The 16,050-nt window shown below is 36.0% G+C and overlaps 1 protein-coding gene across 2 annotated transcripts in view; it reads right to left on the reverse strand.

Moving 5' to 3' along the window:
- FCHSD2 (FCH and double SH3 domains 2) overlaps window positions 1-16,050 on the reverse strand; it is a 240,119-nt gene that overhangs the window by 198,148 nt on the left and 25,921 nt on the right. For both annotated transcript variants that reach the window (XM_040258786.1, XM_040258787.1), the window contains exon 3: window positions 5,780-5,825. In XM_040258786.1, the coding sequence (XP_040114720.1) occupies window positions 5,780-5,825 (46 nt within the window). The remainder of the gene's footprint in view (window positions 1-5,779; window positions 5,826-16,050) is intronic.

Raw genomic sequence — 16,050 nt, forward strand, 5'->3', positions numbered from 1 at the left:
AGGATATAATAGTATCTTACAGTGTTTAAGAATTTAAATAAAATAATGATGTCTAGCAAATACTTAGTATTCCAAAAACTATGGTTATCATAAGTTAGGAGGGAAAAGATCCTCTTTTCAATCATATTTATACATGTAGCTACATCAAGCATCTCAATACCAGAATAAGAAAGTTATTGTCAGTTACTATATTAGTTTCCAAGAGCTGCTGTAACAAAGTATCATAAACTAGGTGGCTTAAAAGAGAAATAGGGCTTCCCTGGTGGTCAGTGGTAAAGAATCTGCCTGCCAATACCAAAGACATGGACCAGTTTGATCCCTGGTCCAGAAAGATCCCACACAACACAGGACAACTAAGCCCATGCACCATAACTACTGAGGCTGTAATCTAAAGCCTGGGACCTGCAACTATTGAAGCCCGAATGCTCTTGAGCCCGTGCTCCGCAACAAGAGAAGCCACTGCAGTGAGAAGCCCATGCATCACAACTAGAGAGGAGTCCCTACTCACCACGACCAGAGAGAGCCCGAACAACGAAGACCCAGCACAGTCAAATAAATAACTTTTAAAAAAAGAAATGTATTCTCCCAGAATTCTGCTGTCTAGAAGTCTGAAATAAACTTGTCAGCAGCCTTGGTTTCTTTTTGAGGCTCTAAAGGAGAATATGTTTCTTATGTACTAGCTCTAAATCATAGCTTCCCATGTAATGTATTACATCCCCACAGTAATACCAGGAATGAGAATACCTCAGCCTTTCAGTGAACTAAGAGAGGCATGAGGCCCTGAGCTGCCAGGACTGCCAATTCTGCATTCTTTAAAAGTTCTACACTTTTTCTAAAAGTCATGAAACCAGTCAGGCTTATCCTATAGCAACTTGGCATTAAGATCTGAGGTTATTACTGCACAAACAACTCTGAAAATCAGGTATTACATAGCATATACTACATATGCCAATATTCAATTTTAAATAGACAATCTCAGATGTAACATATTAGTGTAACATTGTTATAACTGGATATCATCACAATTTGCCCATCAATCACCTATAAAAATCAAACTGACTAGATTCTTGACTTTAAAACCTACTAGTCCAAAACATGATTAAAAAGTTATATACACAACTTACATAAGGTGCCCACTCTTGCCACTTCTATTCAACATAATGCTGGAAGTACTAGCAAGAGCAATCAGACATGAAAAAATAAAGAAAAGGCATCTAAATCAGAAAGGAAAAAGCAAATTATCTCTGTTTACAAATACATAATCCCATATGCAGAAAATGCTAAAGACTCTATTTAAAAAAAAAAACTATCAGAATAAATGAATTTATTAAAGTTGAAGAAAACAAAATTCAACGTACTAAAATCAGTTGTGCTCCTTTATATCAACAACCTATACAAAAAGAAAACTAAGAAAACAATCTCATTTATGATAACATCAAAAAATATTCCTATTTTAACAATGCAAATCGTGTATTGTCCTGCTATATCCACTATCCTTATTAAAAGAAGGTTCTTTTTAAAAAAACTAAGCAGAATATACCCTATTCAAACATGATATAACACCACTCAAAGCCTAGTTCTAACCTTTTCTCCTTCTGGGACTCCTACAATGTATAATTAGTCTGTCTGACGGTATCACAGAGTTTCTTTAGGCTCTGTTTTCTTTTCTTCAATTCTTTTTCTTTCTCATTCTCAGACTTAATAGTTTTCCCTCCTGTCATTTTTCACTTTTTCCCTTTAAGGAGTCAGCCATTAAAGAAAAGAGAACCCTTCTACATGGTTGATGGGAATGTAAATTGTGTAGCCACTGTGAAAAACAGTATGGAGGTTCCTCAAGAAACTAAAGATAGAACTGCCATATGATCCAACAATTCCACTCCTGGATCTGTATGAGGAAAAAATGAAAACACTAATTTGAAAAGATGTGTGCATCCCAATGTTCATAGCAGCACCATTTACAACAGCCATGATACCATGGAAGCAACCCAAGTGCCCATCAAGGAACAACTGGGTTAAGAAGATATGAGATACACACATGTGGCACATGCACTGGAATATGAACTCAACCGTGAAAAAGAATGAAATACCTCCATTTGCAGCACTGCAGACACACCTAGAGAACATAATGCTTCGTGAAGTCAGTCACACGGAGAAAGAAAATACTATACGATATCACTTACAGGCGGAAGCTAAAAATACAAATCAAGGTATAGGCAAAACAAAAAGAGACTTGAAGATATAGAAAACAAACTTGTGGTTACAAAAGCAAAGAGGAAAGGAGGAAGGAACAAATTAGGGGTATAAAATTAACAAACTACTATACATAAGATAGATAAGCAATAAGGATTTACTGTACAGCACAGGGAATTATACCTAATTTCTTATAATAACCTATAATGGAATATAATATGCAAGAAACTGAACCACTATACTGTAAGTACACTGGGAAACTAATTAAATATTATAAATTGATTATACTTCAATGAAAAAATAAAAAATAAAATTTAAAAGTATATCCTGCATATAAATCCTCAATTTTATGTGTGATCAGAGCTAAATAAGTTCTTAAAATTAAAACAAATAAACAAGCAAGATAATAAAACTAAATATAAAAAAGTTTCTAAAAAAAAGACAAAACAATAGCAAATCTACATGCCAAAGAATACTAACATTTACTCATATCTACCACTGTTTCTCCTAATAGTTCTTAAAACTTTAAAAATCAAACTAGATATATCAAGTATTTTAAGGAAAAAAATCTGTCTGCTTTTCTCCCAAAATTTATTTCTAATTATTGTTGCATAAGTTAAGGAGTTCAAAAGTAAAATAATTTTAAAACATAAGTATCAACATGAACACAGAAAATAATCCTCAATTTTTTCTCAAGATAGTTATCTTTACTGCTCTACAGGACAAGGCTAGCAAAATAGAAAACTCCAAGTATATACTCCACTGTTTTAAATAACTTTACCAATGATTCTTTAAGAGCAATGGCCAAAAAGCTAACTGTACACAGCTAAATTAAGTTACATTTGAAACTTTTACTGTGAGGAAATTCACCAAAAAAGAACCCTGCCACACACACAGGATAGTAGGTAGTATGCCCAACTCTTCATAAATTTCTTTCTTAAAAGAATAAAATTAGCAAGAAGTTGCACTTGAGGTGTGACTGTATGACACTACAGGCTTTTTGACAGGGTGTCCATATTTGCTCTGTGTTTGTCCTCAGACAAGGAGCCGCCCTTAAACCCACAAACTTTTCCTGCTCTTTCTCTCCAGCCACAGTAACCTTTTGTATCCTTCCTTCACTAGCAGCATTCTGCCAAAGACTACAGGAAGTATATTAATACACAGAACTCGCCTTTAGCAACTTCAGTTTGAGTTTTCCAAATAATTTTACCAATACCTCAGTGGTTAGCTAACTGTAGTCAAAAACCAGACTAAATTTTACCCTAATACTTAATGCTGTTTAATGACTCACATTGCTTCTGTGTTTTTAGAGATTCATTTGCTCTATTTGAATAGATATGCCATACATCTATTATTTCTGGAGAATTACAAAATGAATTTCACAAACTGTGCTTAAAAATAAAACATTAATATTCTTATAGGAAATTGAAAGTAGCAAGAAACCTGAAAAAATTCAGGGCTCAAATTCCTTCAAGTGTAAATAAGGATATACAGTATTGTTTTCTTTCTTTCTTCTAACATTCCCCTAAAAATGTATTACAAGTTTAGTCTGCATGTCCTTGCTGCTGCTGCTGCTGCTGCTAAGTCACTTCAGTTGTGTCCGACTCTGTGAGACCCCATAGACAGCAGCCCACTAGGCTCCCCTGTCCCTGGGATTCTCCAGACAAGAACACTGGAGTGGGTTGCATGTACTTGAGGTATTATTTTTCAAGTTGCTGTCATCTGATCAATCCCACTTAAATTCTTTTCCTTCATATTTTTCTATTGGGACAGCTCATCTGCATGATCTCTAAATCTCACAAATAATACTCAAACTTTTTGGCGCGTTAATTCTTTGTGTAGACGATGACAACATATACCACAAGTAATAACTTCATTCTTTTCAATTTACTATAATGCCACATCAGTTGTTTTGAAGAGAATTTTTTTTTAATTTTATTATTATTCTTTTTGGCTGCACTGCACAGCCTATGGGATTTTAGTTCTCCAAACAGGAATCAAACCCTTGACAGAGTGCAGAGTCCTAACCACTGAACCACCAGGGAACTCCCTGAAGAGAATGAATTTAATACATTTAATTGGAAGTTAAAATACAACCATAGAAGTTCTGTAAGTGCTAGGACTTTTTTTTTTCCTTCTTTTTTGGGCACTCATATCCACAGAAGCTGGAAGAGTGCTCAAAATATTTTCTCAACACATGAAAAGTGGTATGTCTTTAAATAAACTAATTTTAAAATAATACTTTTATAAGAAAATTAGAGTAATTCCTTATAGAGCATAGATTCCCCTTCAACTAAGGAAATTATCAATATTCATATGACTTAGCTCCTGACAGAGATGAACCAAAATATTAAAATACTTAAAAGAATATTAAATACACTGCTATAAATGGATAACCAACAAAGACCTACTGTATAGCACATGGAAAAAAAGAATATTAAATATAAAAAAGAAACAAAAACACAACTACCATATTTTAAAAGACTGCTTTAAAATTGGTAAAATTGATAAACAAAACTAAAAATTCAAAGAAGTTGTTCACATAAATTATGATCCCATTTCTTTTAAATATATTTAAATAGTCTTGATTGTTTAGATGATGTACCAACAACAAACAGCCAAAACTGTGGAATGTCCCAGAAAGGAAGTGTCATTATCAAATATTATCCATCAGATAGTTGGCAGCATAAATGTTCCACATACTTTCAATTTAACAACTAGCAGTCTCTCTAAAGGAAATTTCCACAGCAAAAGATAAATGTTCTGATTTTCAGTGGATTTTTAAATGTGTATAAATGAAAGCTAAGAATACACCAGCTTTGACATTTTAAAAAATTTAATAATTTAAACTGAAATGTGTAAGTTAAAATTAAAACATTCTCAGATGTTTTTCTTTAATTATGCCTTGCAAATATTTTTAACATAACAATTATTCATTTTTTTAGTGTGAAAAAAAACAAACAAAAAACAGAAAAGCCATGAGATAATCTTGAAAACTGATAAATGATAAAATGCTCTACTATCACTGTTAAAGATTCAATCAGGCTAAAAAATTAGCAGTATCAGTGATGTGCTCTAGTTTATCTGTCACCACAACAAACCATAAAACCTCACTAGGCTCAACATCACCTGTGAAGTATTTTTGTTAAAAATTTAACCTAAATCTAATCATGAAGAAAAAAACCTGGATTATTCGAAAAAGCTTTTTATGAGACAAGTGACCAGATAAGTAAAACAGGTGAGAGAAATCAAACGGAGCAAACTTTCAGTTACAAAATAAATGAGTCATAGGGATGAAATGTATGGTTGTGAATATATATACTTTTAAAATCTATTCACTATTATTTATACTTGCAAATACTTCGAAATATTGTGAATATTATTTTCTTCCAAAATGTTCATAAACTTCTTTGTAGTAAGTAGCAACTCAGCTCCTCATCTGAAAATTCAAATGGAATAAAAGGAAGAAAAAAGTGAGAGAGCCAAAGAAATGGAGAACGCAGGGATACCAGTGCTTCTCTCCAACAACCGTATCTGCCCTTAAGCCAAAGAAGAATGAGAGGATGGGGACCTTCACTTGCAAGCTTACCTGTGCATACTCTCTTTCAATAGCAGCCTTCTTCTGACTGAATGTCCTAAAAACACAAATAAAAGTAAAAATTCATTACCCAAAACATAACAATAATTTTATGCAAAGTTATCAACATACCCTCAAACACTGTTTCATAAGCTGTGTTGAGGGAAGGCACAATATGTCAATGATCTACGTATCTAAGAATACCACTGACACCATAGACTGGAGTTAAGACAATCTTAGGACATTCAAATCCTAGCTCCACCACTGATTAGCTGTATGACCTTGGTCAAGTCACCTGACTTCTCTGTGCCTCAGGTTTCTATTTGGTAAAATGGGTATAGTAATAGTATCTACCTCATAGGCATAATGTAAAATTTATATAAATAAATGTAAAAAATAAATAATGTAAAAATATATAAAGTGCTCAAAATAGTGTCTAGCACAGAGTAAAAGACAGGTGTGTGTGCCTATTAGCTACTGTCATCAGTATGGCTAGTGCATAGTAGGTATAAAAATGCTTACTGAAGATAATAACATAGAGGGAACCACAGAAAACAAGGTAAAAATCAAATTTTGATCAGCTTCTCAACATGAAATAGTCAAATCATTTCCTTCATTCTAGTCTTTTATAAGAGTCAAGAAAGTACAAGGGCACTACATGTTATGAGAGCCTTACACATGCATTATATTTCACAGATTTTACAGTAAACAATTTTGACAAGTTCCCCTGTCCATGGGATTCTCCAGGCATGAATACTGGAGTTGGTTGCCATGCCCTTCTCCAAGGGATCTTTCCGACCCAGGAATTGAACCCGCATCTCTTGCATCTCCTGCATTGGCAGGTGAATTCTTTACCACTAGCACCACCAGGGAAGCCCCGTTTTATGATATTATTATTCATTTTTTAAGTAATTAGCAGTATTTTCTTCTATCTTACAGTACATGAAATAACAGTGGACCTTACAAACCACCACTAGTGGTAAAGAATCTCCCTGCAATGCGGGAGACCCAGGTTCAATCCCTGGGTCAGGAAGATCCCCTGGAGAAGGGAATGGCTACCCATTCCAGTGTTCTTGCCTGGAGAATTCCATGGACAGAGAGGATCCTGGTGGGCTGCTATAGTCCATGGGGTTACAAAGAGTCCAGCCCGACTCTGTAACTTTTCACTTTCACTTTTTACAAACTATAGGCAAGGTAGAGTCAATGAAACATGATAACATTAACAATTTACCTTGAATATATTGAGTTTAACTGGAGGAGGGCATGGCAACCCATTCCAGTATTCTTCCCTGGAGAATCCCATAGACAGAAGACCCTGGTGGGCTACAGTGCACAGGGTCACAAAGAGTTGGACATGACTGAAGCAACTTAGCACACATGCATGCATACTGGGTTTAAAGGCTTTTCTGTGAGGTGTCAGGTACCTGTGTTCTTAAAAACACTTCAATAAGGCAGAGATATCAAAGTGAAAAATGAAAAATATAAAGAAAAGATCTGGAATAGAAAAAAGGCAATAAAACAAAACTTATTTTAATATTTAAATTTACCAACATAACTATTCATCTCATATAAAAAATAAAAGTATTTAAGATTTTGCTAATTTGTTTTGGATGAATAATTATTATTTAAATTTAAAAAGGAAGGAAATTCTGACATACAGAACAACACGAATGAACTGTGAGATCTCTGAGATCATTATGCTGAGTGAAATAAATCAGTCACAAGAAGACAAATACTGTATGATATCATTTATATAAGATTTGACTTAGAGCAGTCAAAATCACATGGACACAAAGTAGAATGGTAGTTTCCAGGAGCTAAGAAGAGGGGATAAAGTAGTTATTACTTAATAAGCACAGAGTTTCAGTTTTGCTAGATGCAAAGAGTACTGAAGATGGATGGTCATGGCAGTGGAACAAAATGAATGTACTTAACAGCTGACTTTATTTTGGGGGGCTCCAAAATCACTGCAGATGGTGATTGCAGCCATGAAATTAAAAGATGATTACTCCTTGGAAGGAAACTTATGACCAACCTAGATAGCATATTAAAAAGCAGAGACACTACTTTGCCAACAAAGGTCCGTCTAGTCAAGGTTATGGTTTTTCCAGTGGTCATGTATGGATGTGAGAGTTGGACTATAAGGAAAGCTGAGCACTGAAGAATTGATGCTTTTGAATTGTGGTGCTGGAGAAGACTCCTGAGAGTCTCTTGGACTGCAACAAGATCCAACCAGTCCATCCTAAAGGAGATCAGTCCTGGGTGTTCATTGGAAGGACTGATGTTGAAGCTGAAGCTCCAATACTTTGGCCAACTCATGCGGAGAGCTGACTCATTGGAAAAGACTCTGATGCTGGGAAGGATTGGGGGCAGGAGGAGAAGGGGACGACAGAGGATGAGATGGTTGGATGGCATCACCGACTCAATGGACATGAGTTTGGGTGGACTCCGGGAGTTGGTGATGGATAGGGAGGCCTGGTGTGCTGCGGTTCATGGGGTCGCAAACAGTCACATGTGACTGAATGACTGAACTGAACTGAACTGATAGCAAGAGAATAGAGCAAAAAATCTTCTGATAATCTTTATATAAGACGTAAAGGCATTTGTTAATAGTCAACATCAGTTTCTCATAACATCTCTTTTAAAGTATTAATGGCTGCTGTTACTAAAAGATGAACAAAAACAAGTGCAAGCAAGGACCTAGAAAACTGAAAACTCTCATACAGTGCTATAGCAATGTAACATGGTACACCTGTTTTAGAAAACAGTCTGTTAAGTGAGGAGGTCTTAGGAGGCCTCCAGATTTGCAATTGGTATCAGGGGTGAGAGTTGTCTGGGGACTCTCTAACTCTGTAATTCATCACCAGGATAAGCAGAACACCTAAGAACATTCAAATTATTAATGGTGGTAGTAGAGATGGTAGTCATGTCAAAACCATAATGATGAATATTAAAAATAAACATATCCACCACAATGGCTAAAATTAAAAAGACTGATAAGTATCAGTAAAGATAAAATGCAATGAAACTCTACATGTTGTTTCTGGGAATATAAAATGGTACAACCATTTTGAGGGAAAAGAAAAAAACATGTTCTTATGTAACTAAACATCTATCTTGACAGATTTCTAATGCTAGAAATTTACCAAGCAAAATGATATCAAATGTCCACAAAAACACTTGACAAAAATATTTATAGCACTTTTATTCATAAATAGCCCTAAACAGGAAATTATACCAGTGGGATAATAGGCCAACAAACAGTGATACATTCTTACAATGGAATAAAACTGAGCAAGAAAAACAAATTAACTATAAGATGATCACATTTCTACTACTCTGAGTTAGTTGACCTCTTATTTTACAAATAACAAAGTTGAACAATAACATCAGAATATAAAAAAAATCATTCATTAGCACAGATAGCAAACCAGGGTAAGGGAACTACTACTTATTTATCAGGACACTGGTGACTCTTTCATAAAGAAAACTTTACAATTTTGTCCTAGAATATAACAGCTGTTTTTAGAGATATTATTACCAAAAATATGGCAATAGCATTAAAATGATGACATGAGAATACAAAAAAAAAGTTTATTTTGAACAAGACAAGTAGAATGAACAACTGAAGCTATACAAATCTGACAGAGAGGAAATTATTTTGCTCCTAATAAAAAATATTAATTCACCAACATTCATTGAGCATCTTCTGAATTTCAGGTATTCTACTAAATTTGCACTGGGTGTGTAAAAATGAATGAGACATGGACTCTGCTCTCAAGGTATTTATTAGTATAAGATCAACAAATGATGCCAAGATCCACAAATACTACAGGCATAGAGTGAAAAGTAGAAAGCGTTTTTATTTCTTATTAATTAGGTAACCTTGGGCAAGTTAATTTTCCTGATCATGTTTCAGTTTCCTATCATGAAATAGGAATAAAAAGGACATCTATTTCATATAGGATTATTGGTAAAGCACTTGGACTTGGTACACAGCAAAAACTAGAAAAGTATTTACTAAGTGAAAATATCACGCCCACAGTTTATAATTATGAAATTTAATCCAGTTAAAATATGAAATATGCAAAGCACTACCAAAAAATATATTTAAAGTACTTCTGGTCTTAAATAATAAAGTCAGAATCTCCCTTCTCCTCTCAGAAATTACCCAAAAGCAACAAATAGAATAAAAAACAAAATGCAAACATGATCTCCAATAAAACTAGGAAACATGAAATGTAAGTGGAAGAGAGGCCTGAGGACAGACAATTAAATTGGAGAAAGAGGGTAAACTATAAGGCATGAGGTTACAAAACTCAAAAAGATGCAGGGAGTACATTTCTTCAACTGCACTTACTGAGGTATATAATTTAAACCACATTCCCAACAACAAGAACAAGGGACACAGGCTGGTGGAGGAAGCTTTGCTGTTTAGTTTGAAGAAACAGAGGAGAAAGTATTAAATTAGAAATCACATAAACAATTTACACTGGCAGAAATTAGATTGCTGGTGTAGTAGGAAAAAAAAAAAAAAAGTCAGATAGCCTGTTCTATGTAGCCTGCAGTAGCCAATCTTCTCTGGCTGAGGAGAAATAAAACAATTCATACACTCAATCCTGGTACAACAAAAACTACTGTAAATGTGAAAGACTGTAACTACCCTAAAAAGTTGTATTCTAAAAAGTTTGGTATCCTAAAAAGTTGTACAGGAAAAACTCTCTTCATTCAAAAATAACCCCAAAGGGAGCAAGAATAGATCTATGCAAATATAAAATTTTAAGAAGAAAAAAAGGCACAGGAAAAAGAGAGTAGCTGAGAAACATTCATGAGAAAAACACTGTCATAGAGCAGATGCATTTTTAAAACTTAAAAAACAAACAAAAAGCCCCAGTGAGGCAAACACTGCTTCCAGATATGCTTATAGAGTGTCAAAGTCACAAGAGAGTAGCTGTGGTGAGTGGGCAGCCAGTCTTGTCCCTTTAGGAGGAAAGCTTTTTAGCCTTTCACCATTGAGTATAATGTTACTTGTGGGTTTTTCATATGTGCCCTTTATCATATTAAGGAAGTTTCCTTCAATTCCTAGTTTACTGAGTGTTTTTATCATGAAAGGGTATTGAATTTTGTCAAATGCTTTTTCTGCCTCTACTAAAATGATGTGTTTTTTTCCCCCTTCATTCTATTCCTTGATTTTTTTATGTTGAACTTTTGCATTCCTGGAATCAATTTTTCTTTGTCATAGTGTATAATCCTTCTAATGTGTTGTTGGACTCAGTTTGCTAGTATTTGTTAAGGATTTTTACATCAATGTTCATATGGGATACTGATCTGTGGTTTCTTGTGGTATCTTTGTCTGACTGGTTATCAAGGTAATAAGGACATCATAGAGTTAGGCGTGTTCCCACATTTTCTGTTTTTTTGAAGATTCTGAAAAGGACTGATGTTCTTTAACCAGTTCTTCTTTAACCATAAGGTAAAATTCAAGCATGAATTTTAGTCCTCTCATTCACATCAGAACATGACTACTAGAAAAACCATAGTCTAGACTGTAAGAACTTTTGTTGGCAAAGTGATGTCTCTGTTTTTAACACACTATCTAGGTTTGCCACAGCTTTTCTTCCAAGGAGAATCTTTTAATTTCATGGCTGCAGTCACCGTATACAGTGATTTTGGAGCCCAAGAAAAGAAAATCTGCCACTGCTTCCACTTTTCCCACTTCTAATGTGTATATCCATTCATTCTCCTGTTGAGTCTTTTCATGTAAAACTTAAATAAACTAAAATCACAAATTTCATATATATATATATATATACAGACACATATATAAACATATACACACACATATATATATATTTATACACATAAAATGTGTGAGTTTTGACAAATACATATACCTGAGTAATCCAAATGCCCATCAAGGTACATACAGAATGATAGCTATACTTTCACACTCCTTTCTTTCATACTCCTTCCTACTCAATTCCCCCACTTAACCTGCAGAGGAAACCACTCACTAGTTTCTTTTCCATCACAAATTGGTTTCGTCTGTTCCAGACTTAATATAAACAGAATCATACAGCAGGTCCTCTCTGGTTTCTTTCACTCACCGGTGTGTCATTTATTCACACTGCTGTCAATATCCATAATTCACTCCTTTTTACTACTGAGTAGTATATATGGAGTTTTCTTTTACAGGTGGGAAAGAGGGCTTCTCTTTTTTATTAATTCTATTTTTACTGCATTGGGATCAGAGAATATGATGATAATTATAATGATGACATTAAACATTTCCTGAGCCTCAACCACATGCAAGACCCTGCTCTAAACAGTAATCCTCGCAACTCTGAGCGGCACACTATTATCACCTCCATTTTATATATAAGAACACTAAATCACAGATGTCAGGTAACTTACCCAGGGCTCATGGCTAGGACAGAACCAGAATTTGGTCCCTGAGCCCTCTCTTAACCACGTACTACATAAAATGCATGTATAATTTCCATGGAATTTGCTGATATTTCTTTTATGAACTAATAATAATATAATCAACTTCTGTGTTTGAAATGAATATATTTTGCATATTAGACACAGAATCTATCAATATATATGTAACTAAGCTTATTAATTATGGAATTTAAATACTCCACATACTTTTTAAAATTTGTTTGATGTCAAAATCTCCCACTGTGATTACAGAGTGTCAGTTTCTCCTTACAATTTTGCAATCTGCGCTTTCTTGTTATTAAGTGAATAAATCTTCATGCTTATTATTTCTTTCAGGTGAATCCACTTAACTTTAAGTATTTTTATTCCTATTAATGATTAGACTTCAATTCTATTTTATCTAATAATGGACTATCATGTCTCTTTAAAGTACTAGAATATTTTTATAGTTTTATATTCAATTTTTGGTATCATTAGGTTTTTTACATACGTCCCATGAGTATGTACCAATGGTGATTTTTAATTTTTAGATGAAAAAAAGACAAAGTTAAACAACAAATTGGAAGAAAGCATTTGCATTAATCAAGCAACCTAAAATATTAAAAACTCCTACAAACTCCTAACATTCAAACAGAACATTACATTAAGGACATGGTATGGTTTGAATGTTTATATCCTACCAAAATTCCTATGCTGGAATCTTAGTACCAATACTAATGTGATGGTATCAGTCAGTGGGCCTTAGGAAAGTGCTTAAGTTATGAGGGTGGAATCCTCATGAAAAGACTCAGTGCCTGTATAAAAGAGGCTTCAAAGAGATCCCCAGCTCTTCATTCTTGTGAGGACACAGCGAGAAGATGCCAGCTATAAACGAGAAAAAAGGCCCTCACAAGAGAACACAGTTGTGTTGGTGCCTTGATCTTGACCTTACCAGCATCCAAACCTATAAGCAATAAATGTTGTTTACAGCTACCCAAACTACCGCACAATTGCACTCATCTCACATGCTAGTAACAGAGAAGGCAATGGCACCCCAGTCCAGTACTCTTGCCTGGAAAATCCTGTGAACGAAGGAGCCTGGTGGGCTGCAGTCCATGGGGTCGCTAAGAGTCGGATATGACTAAGCGACTTCCCTTTCACTTTTCACTTTCATGCATTGGAGAAGGAAATGGCAACCCACTCCAGTGTTCTTGCCTGGAGAATCCCAGAGACGGGGGAGCCTGGTGGGCTGCCGTCTATGGGGTCACACAGAGTCAGACATGACTGAAGTGACTTAGCAGTAGCAGTAGCAATGCTAGTAAAGTAATGCTCAAAATTCTCCAAGCCAGGCTTCAGCATTACGTGATCCGTGAACTTCCTGATGTTCAAGCTGGTTTTAGAAAAGGCAGAGGAACCAGAGATCAAATTACCAACATCTGCTGGATCATGGAAAAAGCAAGAGAGTTCCAGAAAAACATCTACTTCTGCTTTATTGACTATGCCAAAGCCTTTGACTGTGTGGATCACAATAAACTGTGGAAAATTCTGAAAGAGATGGGAATACCAGACCACCTGACCTGCCTCTTGAGAAATCTGTATGTAGGTCAGGAAGCAACAGTTAGAACTGGACATGGAACAACAGACTGGTTCCAAATAGGAAAAGGAGTGCAATGCTTACTCCTTGGAAGAAAAGTTATGACCAGCCTAGATAGCATATTCAAAAGCAGAGACATTACTTTGCCGACAAAGGTCCGTCTAGTCAAGGCTATGGTTTTTCCAGTAGTCATGTATGGATGTGAGAGTTGGACTGTGAAGAAGGCTGAGCGCCAAAGAATTGATGCTTTTGAACTGTGGTGTTGGAGAGGACTCTTGAGAGTCCCTTGGACTGCAAGGAGATCCAACCAGTCCATTCTGAAGGAGATCAGCCCTGGGTGTGCTTTGGAAGGAATGATGCTAAAGCTGAAGCTCCACTATTTTGGCCACCTCATGCGAAGAGTTGACTCATTGGAAAAGACTGATGCTGGGAGGGATTGGGGGCAGGAGGAGAAGGGGACGACAGAGGATGAGATGGCTGGATGGCATCACTGACTCGATGGACGTGAGTCTGGGTGAACTCCGGGAGTTGGTGATGGACAGGGAGGCCTGGCATGCTGCCGATTCATGGGGTCGCAAAGAGCTGGACACAACTGAGCGACTGAACTGAATCTGGTATTTTGTCAGAGCAGCCCCAATGGAGGAAGATAGCACAGATGATTAACAAAAAACATAATGAAGAAAAAAACCCTGATCTTTCTAATGACCAAAGAAATCCAGATTCAAACAATAAGACTATTCTGCCTATAAGATGACCAATATTAGAACAACAGGATAATGATAATATATTGCTATCCCACATGTGGACATATCTATCAACAGTGGGGGTGAGGAGTAAGGAAAGGTAATAAATATGGCAACAAGTATAAATGATCATTTAAATAGTACATAATGTTTTATCCATCGATTCTGCTTCTACAAATTTATCCTAAAAAGATAGTTACATAAATATATAAGGATGTGAATAAGGATATCAATGACCACGCTACACTGCAAATTAGGTACTATATTGTAGTACATGGTCTTTATGTAAACAAAGGAAAAGAAAACTTTTAACAACAATTTTAAAAGCCACAGTTTAAAAATTATTAAATATTTATTTGGCCAACGATACCTCATTCAGTAACAAATACTTCTTCAGCATCTACATACCAGTCTTGCTCTCAAAAAGCCCACAGGATGGAGGGGAAAACAACCAAAAAAAACAAAAAATAGAAAGATAGAAGATTAACATACCACATGACAAGTGCTCTAACAGTGACAAGGGGGATATATGGATATACAAGAGCTGGTTCACTTCATGGTACAGCAGAAACTAACTTAAGATTGTGAAGCAACTATAGCCAAATTTAGAAAAATGTATTGACAGAATTTGTTGGGATAAAAGTAAAGATATTACATGTGAGCCTTGCTCTGAAGAAGAGGGACAAGATTCCTCCCCATCGGTTATAGCTTCCTCGGGAAACTGAAACATTTACAGGAGTGATGTAGACAGAGTCCTCATACCATGCAGTGGGTCCCACAGTGAAACCCACTCATTAAGACTTGCTCTCAATCTGGGGTGGGGGGTGGGGAGGGGTCATGGGTAAGAATTGGCCATTCAGTGATCTGAATATCCATAGTGGTCTCAGACTAACAAAGGAGAAACTGAGCCACATAAGAGGGCTGAAAAGACTCTAGGGTGACTCCTAGTAGCACACCGATTTCTGTTTGAAACGTTGTTAGTTTTAAATCTATGTTTTCCAGATATAAGGAAACCCCTCCCCTCAAGCTAATTATGACTTACAGAACTTTGGCAAATTATACCTTTGCAAGCAGAATTGAAACATTTATCTTTTTTCTCTACCTGATCCTCCCAGAGGCTGAAAACACTCAAGTTACCAGCAGTTTTATCAGATAAATTAGGAAGGCCATCTCCTAACAGGAGCAGGAATCTCAAGGTATTTCAGTTCAGTCACTCAGTCGTGTCCAGCTGTTTGCGACCCTATGAATCGCCGCACACCAGGCCTCCCTGCCCATCACCAACTCCCAGAGTCCACCCAAACCCATGTCCATTGAGCTGGTGATGCCATCCAGCCATCTCATCCTCTGTCGTCCCCTTTCTCCTCCTGCCCCCAATCCGTCCCAGCATTAGGGTCTTTTCCAATGAGTCAACTCTTCGCATGAAGTGGTCAAAGTATTGGAGTTTCAGCTTCAATATCAGTCCTCCCAATGAACATCCAGGACTGATCTCCTTTAGGATGGACTGGTTGGATCTCCTTGCAGTC

This window comes from Oryx dammah, unplaced genomic scaffold, assembly GCF_014754425.2.
Source record: "Oryx dammah isolate SB20612 unplaced genomic scaffold, SCBI_Odam_1.1 HiC_scaffold_17, whole genome shotgun sequence".
Classification (NCBI taxonomy): Eukaryota; Metazoa; Chordata; class Mammalia; order Artiodactyla; family Bovidae; genus Oryx; species Oryx dammah.